This window comes from Crocodylus porosus, unplaced genomic scaffold (assembly GCF_001723895.1).
Source record: "Crocodylus porosus isolate Cpor-Errol unplaced genomic scaffold, CroPor_comp1, whole genome shotgun sequence".
Lineage (NCBI taxonomy): Eukaryota > Metazoa > Chordata > Crocodylia > Crocodylidae > Crocodylus > Crocodylus porosus.
Genome location: NW_017728931.1, coordinates 42,809,633 through 42,831,885, shown reverse-complemented (window position 1 = coordinate 42,831,885; position 22,253 = coordinate 42,809,633). Strand labels below are relative to the sequence as shown.

At 40.1% G+C, this 22,253-nt stretch overlaps 2 protein-coding genes across 7 annotated transcripts in view; one reads left to right on the top strand and one right to left on the bottom strand.

Annotated features, from left to right (window-relative positions):
• The window catches only part of KIAA1549 (KIAA1549 ortholog), a 214,590-nt gene extending 212,414 nt beyond the window's left edge, over positions 1 to 2,176 (top strand). For all 6 annotated transcript variants that reach the window (XM_019544720.1, XM_019544716.1, XM_019544719.1 and 3 more), the window contains one exon: positions 647 to 2,176. In XM_019544720.1, coding sequence (XP_019400265.1) covers positions 647 to 901 — 255 coding nt within the window. In that variant the 3' untranslated portion in view covers positions 902 to 2,176. The remainder of the gene's footprint in view (positions 1 to 646) is intronic.
• A 10,346-nt stretch (positions 2,177 to 12,522) lies between these two features.
• TMEM213 (transmembrane protein 213) lies at positions 12,523 to 17,001 on the bottom strand. Its single transcript, XM_019544721.1, has 3 exons — positions 16,742 to 17,001; positions 14,604 to 14,672; positions 12,523 to 13,276 (listed from the first exon to the last, which is right to left on the bottom strand). Exons 1-3 carry the CDS (start codon positions 16,821 to 16,823, stop codon positions 13,107 to 13,109), a joined length of 321 nt encoding a protein of 106 aa, XP_019400266.1. The 5' UTR covers positions 16,824 to 17,001; the 3' UTR covers positions 12,523 to 13,106.
• Positions 17,002 to 22,253: the final 5,252 nt, after the last annotated feature.

Sequence of the window (22,253 nt, the reverse complement as noted above, 5' to 3'; positions counted from 1 at the left end):
ACACACACACAATACACCCCTTCCCTCCTCCCTCCCCTTCCACCACAACAGACTTACCAACTGGATGCAGCTGTATCAGAAATCGGATCGGTGTCAGCCGATATGCCTCCTTAAAAATTGACTATTAGTATTGACCCACAAAATCTCTATCAGTGCACCCCTATCTCAAAGGAATGCACACTGGATAGACATGGCAAGGAAGTGACATTATCTCTGTTTTACGGATCATATGCAGAAATAAGGAACATAGGGATTGTGTGATTTGTCCATGGTCCCACAGCTGATGGCAGAGCTAAGAAGTGAAGCCAGTTCCCACTCCAGGGACTTATCTAAAAGACACTCCTTCCAGATCTCCTAGTAACATTTTAAACCTATCAGACATTAAAGGAAATCTAATGATTTATAGAGACTTGTATAGATTTTTAAAGAGAGCTCAAGAATCCCTGACATTGAGACAGAACAAGGCAAAAAAAATTGCTGGACTATCTAAGGGAATCGCTCTTTGTGCATATGGGACTTGCAGAAGGGAATAGAGCTGTCTTCATGCTTCTGTTCTCTAGCTTCTGCCTTCTCCCTTCTTCTCCTTTTCCCAAGCTCATCATTTTATTGACCTGGAAGTGCAATAACTTTCTCTGCATTTTTCCAGACACATATGCATGGACATCAGGAATATTCCTCCTCACCAGTATTCCAGATGCCAAGGACTTCAGTCAGACAGCCCTCAGCCCCACCTGCGCAGCTTCCACACAGCACCCTTCAGGGGCAGGGGCTCTGCTACACCACCAGTTCCACTGAGGACCTCCAGCCAGGACACTCTTCCGCATCTCTCATAAAAGCAATTAGAGAGGAGCTTCTACGCCTCTCTCAGAAACAGACAGCAGTGCAGAACTTCCACAGCTGATTTGTCATTCTCTTGCAAATCTGCCAGTCATGTGCTTCCTATGGAAGCAAAACTCGAACCAAAACCAACAACACAGTTCTTCTGTCATTAGAGTGAACTTCTACAACTCCAGAGAGAACACCTCAGAAAAAAAGCAGCAGCAGGAGGAGAGTGAGGGAAAAGCATTTGGGAAGAGATGGGGAGTCCACAAGCAGTCTTTTTACAGCTGGCTCTTTTAATGTATTAGCATTATTATGTCCACTTTAGTTTGATTTAACAATAAAGGTATAGGTCAAAATCTAATACTTAAATAAATAAAACCTCCAAGGTTTAACAGAACATGAGACTCCTTGTTTAAGGAAGAAGGTAAATGGTTGCATGTTACCAGCAGGATTGGATGGAGTGGACATTTCGTAAGAGATGACAAGAATTCCAGCCTCTGCAGCAATTCAGAGGGACGCGGTATGTGTTGCTTGCTTGGCAAGATGGCAAGTTATATGTGACTGGAGATGATGAAGGTGTGATCCCACAGTAGGAAATCACCTTAATAACAATACCAATAAGACAACTTAGAAAAAAGGATTTTTGAGCAAACCCGAACAATAACTATTAGAGCTTCTATGCTTCCACATGGAGCTTACCCTCTGCACTCTTCCTTGTTTTACTTCTGGTGCTGATGCTTCAAGTGTCCCTTCATCTTACTGTTTGCAAAGTGAAACAATGGCCTTGTTTACCCAAGAATAAATCCATGGACTCATTCAGGCTGGGGAAGTAAAGCATCCCAAATGAAAAGGCTTGGTATTTATTTTGTTAAACATACTGAAATCTAAATGAGAATTCTTAATTGCATTGAATTTTGGAGCAGATGTATATATGTCTGTCTTTTAAAAAGAAATGCTTTCACAGGACCAAGGATAAAATCTACTAGTCTGTGGTTTGCTACATGGGCAAAAGCAAACCAGCCTAGTTAATACAGGGTCACCAGCACTAAGTTATATATTTGTATCACAAATCACCTCTTACATTTTGTTCTGAATTGCACTTAGTGAAACTGAGCCCTGCAAAAGATAAAGCTTGGGGTAAAAATATTTAGAGTCTCTACATAGGTTTAATTTTCCTGTTTGAGACAGTGGAGAAAGGGGCCATGGTATTGATGATACATGTCATGGAGTATGTCTTGTCATTTTTCTAGAGTTTAATTTATCATTAATAATGAGATTACTAATATTTGGCCATTGCATAGTTGTAACCAACATAATATAAGTGAAAATTCAAAGTAAATTTTGCTTTGTTGGAGTATGTTTATTTTTAACCTACACTGAAGTAAAGTTACAATGGTGGCAGGGAGATGGTGTAAATTAACATTTGTGAGGAAGATTGGGAGCCTCACTTTGGGACATGACACAAGGAGCTGGGATTTTCAAACACTGGACCTGATGCCAGTAACAAATGGTCTGATGACTTACGGTCCAGCAAGATGGTCATGCCATGGAGGTGACTGGCATATAGTTGAACCTTTTCTCACAGAAACCTTGCTTGGTCTGAACCAGTTTGGGACAGTAGTAAGGTACCTGTGAGGCTATGTGATGATTTGATCTCACTTATGAGGCATAATTCATCTCTTGAATGGGTAAAACTGGAACTAAAAGAGCCATTACAGGGATCCTCATTACCACTTTCCAAAATATGTGCTAATGTTGCTCCAGGGCAAACCACCTGAAATAGGCAAGTGGGGAGTGAGCAACCAGTTGAACACTAACATTGAGAATGATCTGATTCCTTTTCCAGGGCTTAGGAGAAATGTTACACCTTTGTCGACCCAAGTTTTTTTACACACACACACGCACAATGGCCAGAAGGGCCCCCAGGTTACTAGATTTTGAATGCTTCTCAAGTTTTGCCTTTTGACTTGGTGCACAACATATCATAGCTGATGCAAACATAGGATGCTTTGATGCTTGAACAATGAACTTCCACGGTGAATCAGACTTGAAAACTGAGCTTTTATAGAATGAGAAATTGATTTGGTCATTATTTATGAGATTCTCAAGAACTGTTCTTAAGCAGTTTCAAAAAGATTCCTTTTCTTGCAGCAAAGTCGGGAACCTATGGTTGTGACCCCAGCCTTGCGTTGCTGTCAATACTGGAGCATTATGCTTTGACTCCAGATGAATGTGGGCTGCTAGGATGCAATATCTTTATCAGATAGAAATAGCCATAACCAACAAGCATAGGTTGAGAGACAAAGTGGTTATGCCATAATCCTACTGCGCAGGTTTGCCAGGGAAGACAATGTTGGTATATAACTTCTTTTTTTTTAAGAGGTAGGAGAATCACCTTTTTTTTCCCACTTTGAGTATGGTAAATAACTTGTTATAATAAATAGACTTAAGTCTGATCAGGGGTTTTTTTTTTTCCCCCTAAAATAAAAATAGTCTCACTTTAAGATTTGAGGAGTTCGTTGGAAAATGTAATAGGCACAATGCACTTGTTTTGCAGCTACAGCTCACTTTTTCAAACCTTCTAAAATAATCCCTGCTATATTATCTTCCATCTCATCTGTCGTTTGAAACCTTCTGCGTAATACTTTCCTCCTTAAGAATGGCCTTAACAAGAAGGGTGCCCTATTTAATTTCTGCAACTGGTGCATAATTGAACAAGCAGGTTGTATGCATGCCACGTGACTGCTCTGTGAAGCTTGTACCAACATGTATGTGTCTGCTTCAGAAACCAGGAAAATGGTCCAGTTTGCCTAATGTTCGTGATTACCAACTAACCCTTTATTTTTATTAATCTGCTATGAAGGAAGTTAAATTAAAAGCTTCTCTTAATGAATCTCACCAGCAGTTGTAGATACCGAGCAAGAGACACCTAGGTTAGAAAAGGAAAATTCCTGCAAAATGGTTCTCTGGTTCTGAAGCATTTCTGTAAGAGTGGGTTTGGCTCGTTGGTGTCTAATCGTCCTGACCATTGCAGGGAATCCTTTAAAGTGCAGCTAAAGGCAGAAAAGGGACAAACAATTCTTGTTCAGTACATCTGCTCTTCCTGTGTGTTCAGTCAGACTTTTTCTGATATTTTCTGGCCACTTTTTATTCTCAATCCTGTGAAACCAATGTAGCTCCAGCAGAATGAGCTGAATCTTATTGATGCTCATACATCAGCTGTATTATTAACTACATTCCAGTCGTTGGTTCATTTTCTGTGCCCTGTCACACACCTGAGCAACTCCATTGAAAACCACCGAGTTGCATAGGCATGCCTGAGGGGAATTTGGCTGACATTCTTTATTACTGGTCACGAGGCCAGAAAACATCCCATTTGACTTGCATCTCCCCATATGAGTTTACTGGTATGTGGAATTAACTGAGGTGCAAGAATATGTAAGTCTTTTTAAAGAATCACTTTCCAGAAACAGAAGTCCATGAACTCTGCTGAAGACTAATCGACAGTAAAGTGACTTTAATAGACCTACTTACTCTTGCTGTCTTTTTCACATGGATAGCACACATTTCTCTTGGAATGGCTAAGCCTATCTCATTGTGAATAGTTCTTCCTGATAACTGGAGAGTGACTTAATTTAGAGTACATCTCCTTATTGCTTTGATCAGAGTAAAGTGTTGGCCTGTTAGAAGTGGGGAAATGTTTAAACATTTATTCTCATGTTATAACTCTATAGATATTTGATGTGGCTGTTATGGTTTCACATTATTTTAGCCTTGCTATTGCTGTAGACATATACAGCAAGCTTTAGTGAATTAAGAATGGGAGAGAGATTGGGCACAGCAATTTGTATTGTCTAGGATTTCCTGTTGGATGCCAATAACAGCAGTACTTCTGGAACTGCCATGTCAAGATCCCATAGTAACTTCCTTAAGGATTGTCCTGTGGGTTTTAGGCATCTCAGAATTGGCTTCTCTACCATGCTATATTTATCTGAGATGTGTTTTTTCATGCATATCTTTTGAAAGTAATAGTTAGAACTGCACTACTTGCCCAACAATGCAAACTTGTAAACTGATATGCAAAACAAAATGTCATTATATTCAGCAATACATTAACCTCCTGCATCTGAAAACCACACTAGAGTGAAATTTGGAAATTACTTAGCATTTGAAGCTGGACCACAGCAGACAGCTGTAAATTAAGACACCCTTAATGAAGCTTAGCGTTGTTATTAAATGTTGCATTGGTTGAAAGATTATCTGCTGTGGGTGACTCAGGCACACAGAAGTAGTGTTGCAAACAAATGCATGAATTTGTTACTGGAGGTCTTAAACCCAAGTGACTCTGGGTAAAATGCTAGATCATTGGTATTGTAAATCCAGATGTGTACACATGGAGTGTATTTTGACGAAGCTTCTGACATGTTAGACATTTTTAAATCAATTTAGAGATGGGGAGTGAGTTTGTTCCCCTGCAGTAATGTTTTCATCTCTGAAATGCAAGTTGGGAGACTTTAAGCAGCATGCTGCCATCATTCACAATAGAAACTGAACAATTCTCTGTTCAGTGGAAACTATAGGAGAATATGGTTTTTTTAGGTAGGCAGAGTCTACTTAACTGATCTGAAACTGAGCCAAGGCCTTGTGCCTAACATTTTTGCACTTATGGCCACTAAAAATCCTACTACATCTTTTATGAGTGCTTAAGGATACAGTACAACTTCATTATAACACAGTCTGTAAGAGTTTTAACAATCAGAACAGCTGGAATTGGTTTGTTTCAATATTGTGATGTAGCGACTTGTACTGACTCTAGTATAGCAAACACCCTCCTTATTTTTTTTCCTGGTCCTGGGTGGGGTGGTGGTGTCACTGTAATGAGACCTGTATTGTTTGGATTTGTCTCCTCCAAAAGAGAGCCCTTCCTCCACAATGCTTCCATTTAGACTGGAGGTGAAGCATTCTAAGGTGACATTTCAGAAACGCTCTGTGTTGGCTTAAGTCTGCCTCTCAAAGCCATTGGCATTTTTACTGGTATAAATGATTACACAAACCATAGACGATGAAGGATCAGGCCTTGTGGCTCAGTCACAATAGGCAAATTATTCAATTGTAATTACTCATTAACCAGAAGAGAGTACGGGGGAAACTGCAGCAGTGTTCAGCTTATTCTGTCACATCATCAAGGAAGGATTCAGAAGAAAGGAATGTTTCTGATGGGAGAGACAATTGAGTCATGTCATACTAAAACATTTAAATGAAATCCCTACCATTTGATCCCCCAGCAGTTTCCTGCTTTCAAGAAAAGATTGTGATACATTTGTGAAAATGGTTTGTCATGGGAGTTTATAAACATTAACAAAGGAAAAAGAAATGTCCTGGCTTTCACATTGGTTTAAGCTAAGGTTGTCTATTTGCTGATGTACAGAATGCTTTCCTAATGTATCTTAGGAGCTACTGGGTTATAGGATGTTACCTCAGTAACACCCTTTAAGTCTGAGGTTCTTCACTTAGGGCTTGTCCACATGTGGACACTTGAATACATGGATCTAAATTAACTTTTAAAAAGGGATTTAATTTTTGCTTTACTTTGTAATTGAACTAAGCCAAATTGACCTGAGGCCACTCTAATTCTGAATAAGAGTGCCCATGGCAATGTTTAATTTGAATACACTTTGTATTTGCAGTTTTAATTCATTCTGATTAACTTTCCTGAGTGCCCCATGTGTTTACAAGCTCTTCAAATGAACAATGTCTTGAGGGATAGAGAGAGAGCAGATTCACCTTGTTGACTCTAACATTCCCCATTGCATGGGCCTACTTCCCTTTCCTTCCATTACTACCTGACACCCCTGTCAGGAGCAAATAACCTGTTTGTTGCAGCTTCCTTGCTAAAAGGCCACTCGCTGCAATACCAGTGGTCCATAAGATCAAAGTTTTGAAACCACTGTGCTGTTACATGGTGGAGGCAGATAACACAACCAACTCAAAAAGGGACTGGATAAATTCAAGGATAATGGATCTACTAATGTCTATTGAACAGAATCGTTGGAGACGTTTCCTCTGGTGTCTCTAAATTTATAGGGTGCCAGGGAAGGTACTGAATAGGAGACGGATCACTTTAGAGAGATCCAGTTCCATGCTTTGCCTGTACACCATCCACTTCTGCCCCATCTGGTCAGGATACTAAGTTAGATGGACCATTGGTTTTTCCCAGTATGGCACGTCTTACATTGTTATGTAATTGAGACAGGCCATTACTGTAACACTTGATTTTATTTTAGATGAAGAATGAGGAAGTGCCAGTAGCACAAGCAGGTTATCATAAAAAATGAGAATAGAGGATAGAACTAGAATAGGAAGTGGAGGCATCTAAGAAGGAAGGAAAGCTAGGGAGTAATCAATATAGCATATCTTCCTCTAGGGAGTGAAAAAGGGGAAGCGTGTTGTAGTTTTGAATTGTAACAGGAAATACGGGATGCAGGTAAGGAGTGTCATAGTATAGAATGCCATGTAAGCAGGAAATGTTGAAAGTGAAGGGAGTTGAAAGACTGCAATGCAGAGATAAGAAAAATGTTTTAAAAATAAAGTAATTGTGGACCTTAGAAACAGAAGAAAGAGCCAGGCTTGGGAAGGCGGGCTTTTATGTAGGGTGATCTATATGTTTAAAAAATATATATGTATTTTAATAATTAGTAGTTACTAGGGCATTTCCCATGTTTAAAATGCTGTGCAAACTTTCACTGATGAATATGGAAGTGCTAAATGGATATTAGGAAGGTAAGAAATGGAGCAGGGAACGAAGTGAGGAACAAGATGAGGAAATAGATTTGCATAGAAGACGCAACTATAATCTCCCAAATATGCCTAGGCAAACTATGCTTAAATAATTGTATGCTGTTTTAGGAAGCTGTCATGTTGCAGTAATGTGTAAAAGTCTGCTCAAGTCCAAGATCTCCCTGGTTTCAGCAGTGTCTTCATTTGGAGAAGTGAAGTTCATGTGACACCTGCTAAATGGAGGATTTTGGTGGCTAATACAACTAATGCAGTGGTCTGTCGCTAGTTATATTTACACTCCCACTATATATTCCATGAGTGGTAGATGCTTGCATAGGGGACAGATGATTGTGTAGCTGATGTTGGCAGAGGAAGAAACTGGCAGTTCCCAGAGTGGAGGAGAGGACAGTGGTGTAAGATTTGGGCAGTGAGGTAAACTTCATGCATCGTGGGATCCAGACTCTCTTTGCTTCTGTCCTTCCTCCTTTGTGTATGAGGTGGCTTTGTTTCTTGAAATTAAATTTTTGTTTCCTGTTCCAGTAAACTGCCCCCATCCTCCTATTGTTTGCCATTTTACCTGACAAAATTGCCCATTTCTTTTTAAATTATTGACAATGAAATACTGCCATTTAATTTCCAATATTTAGGTTTCAAAGGTACCGTCATGATCATTAAAAGGTGGTTTATGCTTACAGCATTTGTTTCAAATTGTTTGCAGATTTAGGAAGATAGTGCTCATTTCATGTCTGGGAGATTTTTTTTCAGGGTACATATTGGAAATGCATTGAATCACAGAGTACATGGGTGTGGAGCATAAGGTTCAGAGCATAATGGCTGTTGCCTCCCATGAATGGCTGATATTAAATATCTTGATTTTATTTAATGATAGCACTTTCATGAAACCTTAAGATTTAACTTCTGTGGTTTTAATGAAACTTTTAATATCCCAGTACAGATAATCTTTTCCCACAAAGTTAACCTCTGTCTTCACAGCTTATGTTCTCATATAGGGGCTTGCCGATTTTCATCCCTCTGTTGATTCTGTAAAATGCAATCATTGTGAAGTGCAATGACTTAATATGTAGCTTATTCAGTAAAGCCCTAAGGAATATCCCCTTGATAGAAGCAGCAAGCGAGTAATGTAATTACTAGAGCAATGGTACCTAGAAAGATGAAGCGTCATGCATCAAGTGCTAATCAATTCAATCTTGAGTTACAGACTCAAAGAAAAACACTGCTCTGATACAGTTTGTTTGATCTGAGAGCAAATTAATGTAGTTACCATGGAATCATGCTGCTCCCTGTACCTGTGTTTCCCAGTGGTACTTCTTTGTGTGAGAAGGGATGATCACTTGCATGCTTCCCGCTGCTTTTTTCATCTATTCCGATTTATAGGCTAGCAACTTTATTGGATATTACCCTCCCCTTTCCTTAGGTACAATATAATTCCGTGCCTGGAATTACCATGTACCAGTCAAAACAAACACAAGTAAACCTGGTGGCTGGACCAGCAGGATTCACACTGGGGTTTTTCAACTGTCCTTACCTTTTTAACCATCCCGAATTCTGCCATTTTTGCCTTTCTTTGTCCTGGTGGCCAGTACCAAAAGTTACTGATGGTAATGACTGACCAATCATCCAGTCCATCTTCTTGCCCATGTGGGGTTGTTTTGTACAAGTGCAATAATACTCCAGTGCATTGACTAGTCAAGTACTACATGAATGGATCATTAAAGTTTCCATTGCTACCCTTATGAGGACAGTTCAGTTTAATGGACCATGTGATAAGTTTGTATTGATTTTTGCATGCTTTGTCTTAAACTTTTGAAAACCTAAAACATCTTGAACCATCCTATAGCACTATCCACTATGTACTTGCCTAGAGTGAAGTTTCATGCAGATTAAAAAATGAAACTTACACAGTAATTAATCAAACCTGACCTGTTGGTTTCAGGTTTTACCAGGGAATTGAGGTTGGTAGGCTTATTAAACTGAACAGCATTAACTAAAAGCTGAGCTGGATCTTCAATCTGTGTAAATCATTATAGCTCCATTAAAGTCATTGCAATTATGCTCACTTGAATCACTGGGGGGGATCTGGCAGGATATATTTGTTGTTAATGGCCTTGTTGCAACTGACTAAAAACCTGAGTTTTCCATAAAGAGTACATTTATCATAAGTGCTCTACTACAGAGTTGTCTTTTATCATAAAAATGAAAACTTGAACACCTTTTTTGTATGCATCTTTAAATTAGAAACCCTTCATTGTGACTTTATTAGTTATAAAGCTTTTTTTTTACTAGCCCCGCAGCACAAATTAGATTGCCATCTGATTTTCAACTTTATAAATTATTTTAGCAAGTGTGATGTCATACAAAAAATATCTTTTTGGTTGTGCTTGGCTATCATACACTGCTGTGCATCAGCTATGATATGCTCTGCTGTGCATACAAGAGCTTATCAGTGATGTTTCTATTCACTGTCATATTATTTTTATTGTCTTTTGAATACAATCTTTCATTTTGCATTTTCTGCAACTGTGGTCCACCTCCTGAAGTCCCATACTGGAAAACCAACTGGCTAGTCCTCTTTTTTGCATGTCAGTTAAGCTATTACAAACCCTATTGCTAAAAATGACATGTATTATCGGTGCAAAATACAACATATACCTCAGTGACGTTCTCTGTTTTATAGAAGTGTTTTAATTGCACTGTAATTTTATTATATCCAAATAGGACAGAAGCCCAGAAGCTATTTGAATACCACTACATCTTTTAAGGACCCCAGAGTATGTTGAGGGTAGTATTCTATGCAGGGCTACATTTTCATTAAGGATTTGTCCTAAAACACTTTTAATCTGTGGAATGACTTCAATAGAAAAAGGCTATGGATCAGGTCTGAAATAGGCATATTATAAAAAGCATATGCTTTGCTGTATAGAGGTTTCTTAGCAATGCCCAATATTAGGGGGTCAATACACCTTGCAAACAAAGCCTTTTGCACTAGATCATAAGTTTACAGATGAATGGAGTATGGCATTTGTCTATTTTACAGCAAAAATTCTTGGAGATATCAGCTTTATAAACATAATTCAGATCCACGCTTTATTAAGATTACCCTCTTGCCCCAAGCCAACAGTGTATAAAGTACATTTGTAGTGGGAAATTGTGCTGTACCAAAAGCTATGATTTTTCTCCCAGTTAGCCATGGAAATGAGAGAACTATACAGAGATACCCCACCATTAGTTGCATATAATCCCAGAACCCAAGGTCACTGATCCATTCTGACCTGGAGACAATTTTTTGTAAAATTCATTACCTGTGGGAAGAGTTCTGCAGAAGGTGAACACAAAGGTAAAATGTGGAGTGTTTCACAATATAAATGCCACATTGCTGTCAGACCAATACACACATTCCATTATTAAAATAATCAACCAGGATAAACAATGATATTATAGATATAGCTATAAGATTTGTGGTCCATCAGTAATTGCAGTTGTTAACAGTCAGCTCACCATTTTCAGTCAATGAAAAAGAAATCCTTTGTTTCTGTAAGTTTGTAAATATACAAGTTTATATATTTTTTGTGGAAATGAGTAGTTGGCGGGTCCAACACCAAGGTTTGATTTGTGAATGTTGCTTTTGATTTAATTACTGCATGTTGAAATGTTGAGTTTTTCCTGATGAGCGTTGTTTTGTGATTGTTTACTACTGGTATTACTGTGCATGTAAAAAAAAAAAAAAAAAAAAAAAATTGCAATAAAAAGCTGCAAAAGAAAAGTCTTTCTTTTTTAATGGTTCACTTCCTAATCTTAACATTTCAGCTCAGCATTCCTTTTTGTATTAAATTGTGTTTGGTTAATATATGGGAGTGTATTTTCTCTGTGTCTGACTTTACTTCTTTCTATTAATGTTAAGATTAACTGGATGCATCTACATGTGCCCCTGACTGTGTACTTGGTACTGAAGTACTAGATGACTCTGCAGTACACACCGGTACTATGCAGTCCCAGTGGTGCATGGTTATTTTTAGTGGTTTCATCGCTACAGCCATGTAGCGTCTCATGTAGATGCGCCCACTGAGGATTTAAGGCTTGATCCAGTTTCATTTGACAATGGAAAATTATCCATCAGCTTTAGTGGCAGCAGAACAGCATCTGTAAGCCCTTGTCTATGAAGGAAGCCATGTATGGTTTAACAAAGGGAGTGTTTTTTCTGTTGATATAAGCCTTGTCCACAAGGCAAAGTTATACAATTATAACCAAAATTGTGAATTTCAACTGGGTAAAATGGATGCAAACCTCTGTATGGAAATTTATCTTGATCGGAGTGGCTTTTTTCTATTTAGTATGTTTAATCTCAAACATCTGCTAAATTTGAATAAACCATCTTTAACCTGAGGGGAATCTATATGACATTTGTACTGGTTTAAATAGAGCATTTTAAAAATGGGTTCAACAAAACTGATCATTTCCCATGTAGACAATTCATTGCTCTGGGTGAATATATATATCCCTGTTCTGTTTCAACTCTGGATTGAAGCAATTTACTAAATCAATTTCTTGCCTGCATAAGCTAAATAAATATTAAAAAAGGATTGAACTAAGTTAAGGGCAAGCCCACACTTGCACAATTGTACTAAGTTATTAACAATGTGGCTTAAAATCAACTTAGTTGATCAACAGCACAGTTCTATGTGTGAATTGGGTATGTGTTTATGTCTGTAATACAGTAGTTTAGCTTTCATAGGTAAATTTATGGCTTCAAGCTAAATCAATATCACTCCTTTTAAACTGATGTAAGAAGCGTCATACCCAAACCATGCACCAATTTAAAATCAGAATTACATTAAAGAAGCATATTTTGGGCATGTGAACTTACCTTGGGAAAGTTTGCAAAAGAATTTTTCACATACAAATAAATAGGTTTTCAAATGCAGGTTTATTTACTCAGTGCAAATTGCATAGGGTAATCACTCCAGGAAACCAATGGCATCGCATCACTTAACACCAACCGAGGATCTGAGCTAGGGTTAATATATAATGAAGCTCAGATGACATGCTTAGCTATGGAACTGCTAAAGGTGAATTCTTCATAAATTAGCTTCACTTGCCTGCTTTCTGTATGAACAGCAGCAGCCATGTCTTGAGCTGCCTGCTGTCGGCTGTAGGTGAGCTGGTGCCAGGTATCTTAGTTCATAACTGCAGCTGGGAAGCTCACAGCGGAGGGGAGAGCTATAGGGATGAGGTGGCATTCTGCAAGTTGGGGCTTATAACAGATCACTTCAAGGGGCTGAAATCCACTCCAGTATTTGGCTGCTTCAAGAAGATCTGCTTATAAAAAGCCTGCTGGGGACGATGCTGCCAAGCCTCTTGCAGCTAGTTCATATTAAGCATAAGGTACCTGGCCACCCTTTTCCTCCTTCAACAATTGCTTAGATTCACAGTTGGTCTGCTCCTCCCAGTCTGACACTGCTGGGCAAGGAGATCAGCTAGCTTGCTGGGGCTCATGCTTGCAGATACTTGGGTTCATCAGGCCTGAGTTTCATGAGCTTATCCACGCAGAGCAAGATGAGAGTCAGAAACCAGAGACTCCAGCCAACAGCAGCTGCGATCCAGCCGTACTCGTCTACCCCAAGCTGGCAGCACTTGGCCGCCTGTGGGCAGAAGTCCATATCTGATAGCAGAGAAAGCAGAATAAGGCATACAGGACATTTAATACTTAGCAGGCTTCTCTTTGCCAAGGAACAGCAGGGGGTGAGGAGGGTGACTTCTGTACACTTCATCCGGGCCCAAAGGCTGGGTCATGGCTGAAAGTATACTAGCCCTTTGAGGGTAACCATTACTGAAAGTAATCATGTTGGTTGGAAAGAAATGGTTGTGGGCAGCTGTTCAGGAGCAGGGGGTTCAGGCACTGGTATGTTCAAATTGGCGCTCAGTTTGGTTTAACTTAGTAAAGTTAACCTGCTCCTGAAAGCTGGCTGTGGCTCTTCTACTGAACCCACAACCACTGCAATGGTGAAAGCTTTGACTTTGACTAGTTTCTCTTCATTTTACTCCCATGTCCCTTGGTACCTCATGTCACAGGTGCTGTATGCCAGCTCAGTCCTGAGAGTGGTGGGAAAATCTTAACCCTAAGAACAAGAGGAGGACAATGGACCAAACTGCCTAGGGAAATTGTTGGCTTGTCTTCACTGGAGGTTTTTGGAAAGGGACTGGATAGACATCTATTTGGGATGGCCCAGGAACAGTGAGTCCCATATCTGTGCAGGGTGTTTGATTAGATAACCCTCCAGGGCCCTTCCAACCCCCTGACTCTGATTGTTCTTGCAGCTCCACAGATTGGAGTAAAAGTAGATGTTTCCAGAAAAAAAACGGGGTAAGGCAGGCAGGCAAATTTCAAGTCACTGGGAGTGCAGCAGTGCAGAGGAAAATCTGATTGAAATAAAAGACCTGCAGGAATATTTTTGGGGTGGTCTAATAAAAGCTACCACATTTACCCAAAGAACTGTGTCTGCAGGAATGTTTGGCACCTGAGAGAGAAAGATTTCCGCACTTGAAAGAACCTCAGCTTAGTTAAACTTAGCGTGTTTGGGTGGAGCCTGGTATTGGGGCATGAAGGGCTCTTTCAGAAGCATCTCCACACTCAACATGTTTGCTCTGGAGGGGCCCAGTCCACTGGTAAGCCAACGGAAAGAGTTGGGGGGGGGGGCTGTGCATACAAAAAGGGAAATGCAAAGCCTCAGCTGTGCTTTCATTCCTGGTCCATGAAGGCTGTGAGCCTGGCTGAACATCTCTGGATGCACTGGATCTGAGATCCAAGCTGATATTTGGGTGAATTCAAGACTGTAGTGGAACATTTCACAGAACTTGACCCATCACTTAAGCTTTCACGCAACTGCATTGTAACAGTAAGTCCCACTTTAGAGAATCCTTTCAATGACCTTTTGTATATGCTCGCTGCCTGGCTTCAGAGTGATAGCAATGAATCAAAGAAGTCTTACAAGGACATTGTGCCGAGATCCCGCTTCCCATGTAGTCCACCAGGGAGCCATTGGAGCTTCCTTTAGCCTCTGGCAGGAGAGAACACAGGACAAAAGGTACTTGCATTGGAAAAGCAAAAACTAGTCTTGGCCACAAGCTGGACACAGGCCTTGCTCTTGAGTATTTGGTTGCCTGCAGGGCCAATCTGATGGAGACCCTCTTTTGCTGGGATAAACTGAGTAAATATACCTTTATGGTGGCTGAGGCAAAATGTTAACACTCGAAGGCTGGGGAGTGGGGGTTGCAGGGGCTGCCACCATAGGTGCTGGCTTTGCCTGTACACATTGACTACTTGCTCTAAAACTACAGTTAATGAAAAAGGGAGTTGGTGCTTGTTAGACGTTGCCAGTACTGCAAGAACCTACTTCTGTTAAAGCCAAAAAGCCCCCAAAAGGTTATTCTACTTTTTAAAGTGGGATGCATGGTGCTTTGCCAGGGAGTATGTGCCTACATTTTTATAACTGTGACAGAGCCTCTGACTGGTTAATACACTTGAGTAATGAGGCTTTGCTGCACATAGGTCTTGGTGTCAACACTCTTCCAATGGAATGACCATGCAGAGACATGTCAGGTGCAGGGGGTATGCACAGAAGTATTTTGCAAGTAAAGGGGTACAGTACATGGCCATAACAAATGTTGAAAGCCATGTTTCTGGGATGTGGGCTCCTTAGTTTACTTTGACACACCCAACCATTTTCAGTTACATGCTTAGAAACGTCTTTTCTTTCTTAAGGCTGAACATGATTTGTAACTGTTTCCTTTTTTCTTGTCCCATCATGCATTATGCAAACATGGTTAGTCAGTTCCTGCCCTTAAGAGTTTGCAGTATAAAAATGGACAAGATGATAAAGTCTGGATAAAAATATAGTCACATCTTTATACACGAGAACCTAGGCCCAGGAAGCTTAAATTTAAAAATTTCCAAGGAGCTGGTGAGGGCCTTTTAAAATCCCAACCTAAATGACTTCCTAAAAGTTGTGCTGAAAGGCTGACAGAGCTTGGAACTGAGCCCACATCTCTTAAATCTCAGTTGTATGCCTTAATCACAAAAAACAACCTTTTCCAGTGCTGATTAGGTATGTTGTTATCTTTTCAGAAATAAAGAATCTGCAAAACTTGGCCTTACAAGGCGCACAGAGGAAATTGGTGTCATGTCAGGTTATACTTCCCATTCATAATTACTATCTTGTGTCTCATCTTTTATTTTAAGCCATTTGACTTTTTAGAGAGCTGGGAATTCTGTCCTTTCCTCCAGGCATCTCTCCCCACCCTAATACAGTGTGAATTAGAGATGGAAACTAGCAGTAAGTATTTCTAGTTCCCCTTCCCATTTTTGCCAAAAAGGCTGAATGATCTTGCACAAGTCATGGTAGTGATTTGTGATTTGTTTTTCTGTCTGTGAAACCTCACAGGAATGTCATAAAGCCTCATTAAATTAATGCTTCTAGAATGAAGTAAGCGATTTTAGAAGAAAGCCGCTGTTGTAACTTTACCATCCACCAGAAAACCATCCACTGTAAAAACAGGTTTGGTGACCCATCTTTAACAAAAAAAGTAAAAAATGTGTCACTTAAATGCAGGTGATATTAAGACAGGAAAACATTTGCTCGTGGGTTCAAAGCATCTCCTCCATTTAGAGGAGGAGTAAAATTTGTTGCCAGGAATAGGTGACCTTTAAAAAAATGAATCCAATTGTACGGCTATTTTAAAGTGGTCACTTACCCCAGGAAGTTGAGCATGGAAAGCAGATGCTTGCCCTTTAGCTGCCTCCAGTACTTAATACTCTAGGGAGCAAACTGAAGCTCAATGAACAGTCTGCTTTCTGAGACTGCTAAAGTATGGTAAATACCTGCAAAACCAACTCTATTCAGGAAAATTTGATCAGTAGCTCTGCATCATCATTTTCTTACTAACTTTAACTTAATGCCACTTCTTTAAACATCATAGATAAAAGAGACAGTGGCCCACCTTGTTTCCTGTGTAAAGAACAAACACCTTGTTCAGTCTATTTATCACCTATATACTGAGGCACAAGATGTTTGGATACAACACTGATGGGCACGGTGTGAGAATCTAATTAGAAGAATAAAGAAATTACCTGCTGAATAAGAACCCTGGAGAATGGTCAAAAACAAGATGAGGGTGGTGGTAGTACAAAGTGCTCTAGCGAAGTGTTTCATTCTGGGAATTTAGATCCGAGTCTGAATTTGCTTAGCAGTCGCTAGTAGCTTTTAGAGATGCAGGTCCTGGATATAATGCAGGTCCTGGATACAGTGTTAAGTCCTGTGACCAGTAGAAAGGGTGGAGCAAACTCCTGCTGCCAGTACACCTTGAACTTTCCTATCATACATTGTACAATGAAAGAGAAAAGCTTTACCCAAAACAAAAACTGGCCTGTTGGCAGCCCTCAGGGTTAGTTAATTTACAAACAGTGTAGCTGGTAGAGGTTTCCTGAAGGTCAGGTTCCATTTTCTTTGCAGAATCTACTGTAGTTAGAGACCAGGCCAGTGCATGGGGATCAGATCAGTCCCTCCAGCAATGGCCCTTGGTCTGCTCTTGTTCTTAGCAAGATTAGAGGGACTTGGAAGGAAATAGAGGTTCAGTGGGGAACTTTATCATCCATTTTGATCTAACACCTGGCTGACTGCACACTTGCCAGTCTCTCCTATATCACCTAGCAGTTCTGTCTTTAACTGTTTTCTGGACGACCTTTTGTATGCATCAGAGATTAACTCGGGCTGTAGGCCCATACGTTTGGATCCAGCAAAACAGAGATCTGCCTTCAGCTTCCTCTGTGCAAAATGAAGTTTATTTTCTACCTATGGGGACTTTTACCAGCTTAAATTTTCCCTGAGCCTGAGGAAGGCCACGTGTGCCCAAAAGCTTGCAAACAAAGGTTGGGTTTTTTTGCAATTGCTTCGTTGGTCTAATAAAAGGTATCATCTCTGCACCAAGAGTTCTAGAGTTTTGCAGACCTTCTTTAGCATTTTCCTTAAAGAGTCCACAACGTGCCAATTGGCCAAAGTAACCTGAAGGAGTGAGTGGGGAGTTTAATTGTCCACAGACATTCAATTCTTGCCTCTTAGCTAAGGTGGAAGTCCCATGCCAAGAAAGATGTGGTTTTGTCTGTGCTGAAATGACCACCACCAATTCTATACTGGCAATGAAAGGCTCCATATCTCTCCACTGATCCCCTTAAAAATACCTGGTACTTGAGATCCATACTTTCCATGATGAAATAATTCGAAATTTCCCATAGGAACTTTCCCATAGGAAGAAAACTCAGCATGTGTAGGTGAATATAAAGACAAACAGCTGAAATGGACATGTTTACACTTATCTACCAGGTCTGTCCTTTTGTTTTATGTTCTTGCTTGTTCACTCTTTGCACCTGATGCAGGTCCTTCTTGGCACCTGATGAAGTTGCCACTGCCCATAGCCAGTCTGTTATGGGCTGTTCTTGCTGGAGCCATCCGTCTGTGTACCCCGTACGTTCCTCCTGTTGACATTGAAGCAGTTGTGGCTAGTGATTTGTTGCCTAACAGTAGAACTGGATGTATGACCAAACTCTGTCATGCAGGAATCTTTAAACAAATAAACCCTTGCAGGACTGGCTGTTCTTTAAAAGTGTCTTTGTTCCCCAGTCAGGCATCTTATGCCTTTTAAAATTGACATACAGAATCATTTTAGCTATTGGTAATTTTCACATTGAGGGCTTTCCTTTATTTTCTGAAATGTGTGCTTTAACATGAGCACCATGTTATCTCAAAAATAGAAACAGTTTACTGAGAAGAAAGTCCTCTGCCCTCCTTCACCCTGCCCTCTTTACATTTCTTATCTTTGGTTTCTGCTGGAAGATGGTCTTGTAATTAATTCTGCAACCATGAGCAACATAAATGCTCAATGTATAACAGAAATGTTTGGGAGGAAAAAGTAAAAATAACTCCATGGTTGCTTAGTGAAAAAAAATGTGCCCTGTGCTAAAACACCTTTAAAATTCTAACCATTATCCAAACCGTATGTGTCTGGTTATATTTAACAATTTCTAACTCTAAGAGAAACTATCTGCCTTCAGGCTATTTGCATAGTTAAAGAGTATTTTCTGTGCAAGAAGATTTATTCCTTTATTTTATTTGTTTAATTGTTATGCCCATGATGTGCCTGATTCTAAATCTGTTGAAATCAGTGGACAGACTCCCCTTGACTTCAGTAGGTTTTGGATCAGGGTGAAAATTAAGGACTTGTTTAATGAGCTCAGATATAATACAGCATCAGCCAGCCCTGCTAAAATTCTCCTCGCACATAATTGGAATTTATTTCACACCTTACCCGTAACACTTCAATATTTCAGTGCTGCCTCTCTCTTCAGCAGAGGCCTCTAATCATACTGAATTGCATTAGGAGACTCACTGAACTAGATTCTTAGTTCTGATCTATTCCAATATTTGAACTTCAGTATCTGGAGGGGAAAGGCTAGTTTCTGAATTAGAGAAATTATAAATGGGAAAGAATGTAGGCCATCTTGTCTGTTCTCTACCTTAGATTTTTCTTCTCCATATTATTCCAGTTTCCAGGGACACTTCTTCCAGCTCCCTATTGCAGCAGGTTCAACTGTAAGTATAAACCAGTTAGCCTTTATTCACTGTAGGATGGTTGATTAAGCCAAGTATCAGGGTACACAAATTCAAATTTCCCCTGAAAGCGTACTTGTTTTATATATATATATATATATATATATATATATATATAAACAAGTATGCTTATATGCGTACTTACAATGCATAACGTGTGTGTGTGTGTGTGTGTGTATAAACAAGTATGCTTTCAGGGGAAATTTCAGTGGAATATATATATAAAATCTGGCTTGTTTAAGGAATTGTATATCTCTATATATAGATATATAGATATAGATAGATAGATATATAGTTATATAATTCCTTGAACCACCCAGATTAACACATGTACACACATCTTTACTATTTCTTTCTCTTACTGTTTAGTGTATTGCCATTTGGACCTATTTTCTACATTCTTTGATTATTTTGTCAACTTCCAAGTCAACCAGGATGATACTTGGTTGGATATGATTTGATGAGATGCCCAACATAGAAAATATAGGGTATATCCATTAATCAGTTCCTGGCCACTTATTCCTTTTAGGCAGCTCCCAGTTCTAGGTTGTTCACTAGTTTCTTTGTTCTGAGCTTGAGTCTTCTGATCATCAGGCAAACCCTAGCTTGGGAGACCTTATGAAATTCATCCTTCCTTACCATCCCAGGGAGGCCTAACATCAGTATTTTCCACTGATGGAGCTTCCCCGACTATTCCTGGGGCTCTGTGCCATCCTCCCACAGCCCTGTTAGGCATTTTTTCCCGAAAATGTCAAAAGAGGGATTTTCTACTCTTTTAGTGATTTTTGCTTCATATTACCTGACACTGAAATATCTGTGGTAAAAGCTGCCTCCTGGGCTCCAGTTTCTCTCTTACTGCTGTTCATAGCCCAACTGCAGTTGTGACCCTTGGTATATGATTATTTTTTTTGCAATCTCAGCTGAAGCTAATCTCTGCTGTGACCCTGGTGAAGTAATAGGATGAGGGAATAGTGTACACGGCATTCCATAACTTAAAATAGCTAAAGCAAAGACAAATTCCTTTTTTGAACAAAGTACTTTGTATTCAATAACATCTTCCCCCCCTGTTTCTAGCACCTCCAGCCCACCTGAGCTGTGGCCTTGGTTCTGCTATTGCAATGAGCAGCTTTGGTGTAAAGGAGGCTTGTTTATTTAGGTGCTGTCAGGATACATTGTGCACAGGTCTTTCTGGCTTAATCAGGGAGAGTCTCTCTAGATCAATCTGGTAGAGCTGCTGCACACAGACAACGAGACACGGACTCCAAGATACAGTAGTAAGTAGAATCCGCAAACACCTAACCAGTCTAGTTACTTAAGGTGATGGCAGTGTGGGGGGAGGCAGGTGCTTTTTGGAATGGAGTTTATTTCATTGTCTGGTCGCCCACAGTAGTAATTTAATTTTGGATAATACTCTTTTTTTAATAATGTTCCCCGTTCAAACTACCAATGTAATGAAGTGGATTGCCCTTTCTATGTCTATCATCAGTCCATGAAAGTAATACAAATGGCATTTACTTCATTCCATATTCACTGGTCAACTTCTTTAGCAAATCAGGGATCTTAGCCATGCTGAGCTAGGGAGGTCCATACATCTGGACATGCCATGCCACTTCCCCCATTCTTTCAGCTGTGTGTCACGATAGCTTTTCACTGTAGTTGTAGGCCTGGTCCTGAAAACACCCTGGATAAACAGAGAAGAGTCTTATCATTTGTCCAAAGAAGTTAGAAGGAAAACCAGGTAGCATTAAACTAATAATACACTGCAGCCTTATTTTGAGAAAGGGTGAACTGCGCTTAAGGCTCAGACTTAGGAGATATTTTATAGCATTGCTACACCTCAGCCAATAAATGAATGATTGTTTTCATTCTCTAGCATTATAATCAAGTCTAGCAACCTCTTTGGATGGCACTGAACTCTTCGACCAATACTATCTTCTCAAAGTGCTGTTTGAAAAGGGAGAAACAATACCTTGTCTTTCGGTAGGTCAATACCTGTCCCCAGTTAATTGGTCTCAGCCTGTGCTGAGGTTTTCTTTCCCCAGCTCTAGGTATAGCACGTCAACAGTGGCAATTCCCAATTCTTGTCACCTAATTAAAAAGTAAAACTCTCAGATGCAGTGTAGCAGAGGAGAGCAAATCACATGCCAAACAGGCATGAAGCAGGCCACTGCCATGACTAGCAGTTTCTAGGTTCAAAGCTTAGGAAAGGTAAAAGTCAATGTAGGGGTACTCAACTGGTTAAGTTGAGTAGGGGTACTCAGCTGGCTGAGTCAGTGTAGGGGTACTCAACTGGTCAGCAGTTTGTTCCCTTCCCTCCCTTTCTAGTCCAGAAACTAAAATCTGAGGCCCTCAAAAGCACAAGCAGTTTTTGAAACTATAGGCCTTCTATATTAGAAAGCTTTTTGTTTCTGCTAAGATGTCTGTTTACTCTCCTGGTCCACCTCTGTCTTTTAGCTTTTGAGCTCAGTCAAGAGAGAGACCAGAATAGACTGTTTCTGCATGACCACTGCCTCCCTACTTACACTGAGCTTGGTATCCAGAAAAGGAAAAAGATATTAAGTTGCTACTTGCCTAAATTAAATGAGCCTGGTTTCTCTGAATAACGTTAAGCAGACTCTTACCTAGTGAGATGACAATGCCATTTTGGAAAAAATATCTACATCAGCTTTCAGCAAAAGGTTGGCTAATGCTAAAAGAATGAATTTGGGGCAGAGGCCCTAGTCTGGATGTGATACTGACTCCTCTTGGCTAGCATATGCAGTCTCTGCCTGTGATTTAGCTGCTGTCTTGAAAAAGAAAGGTCTTACAGTCTCCATAGATTCATAGAAGTAGGGTCAGAAGGGACCTTGTTGATTGTCAGGTCCAACCCCCTGCCCTGGGCAGGAGAGAAAAAACGGGCTCAAATGACCCCAGCCAGGTAGACGTCAAGCCTCCTCTTAAAGACCCCCAGGGTAGGAGCCAGCACCACTTCCCTTGGAA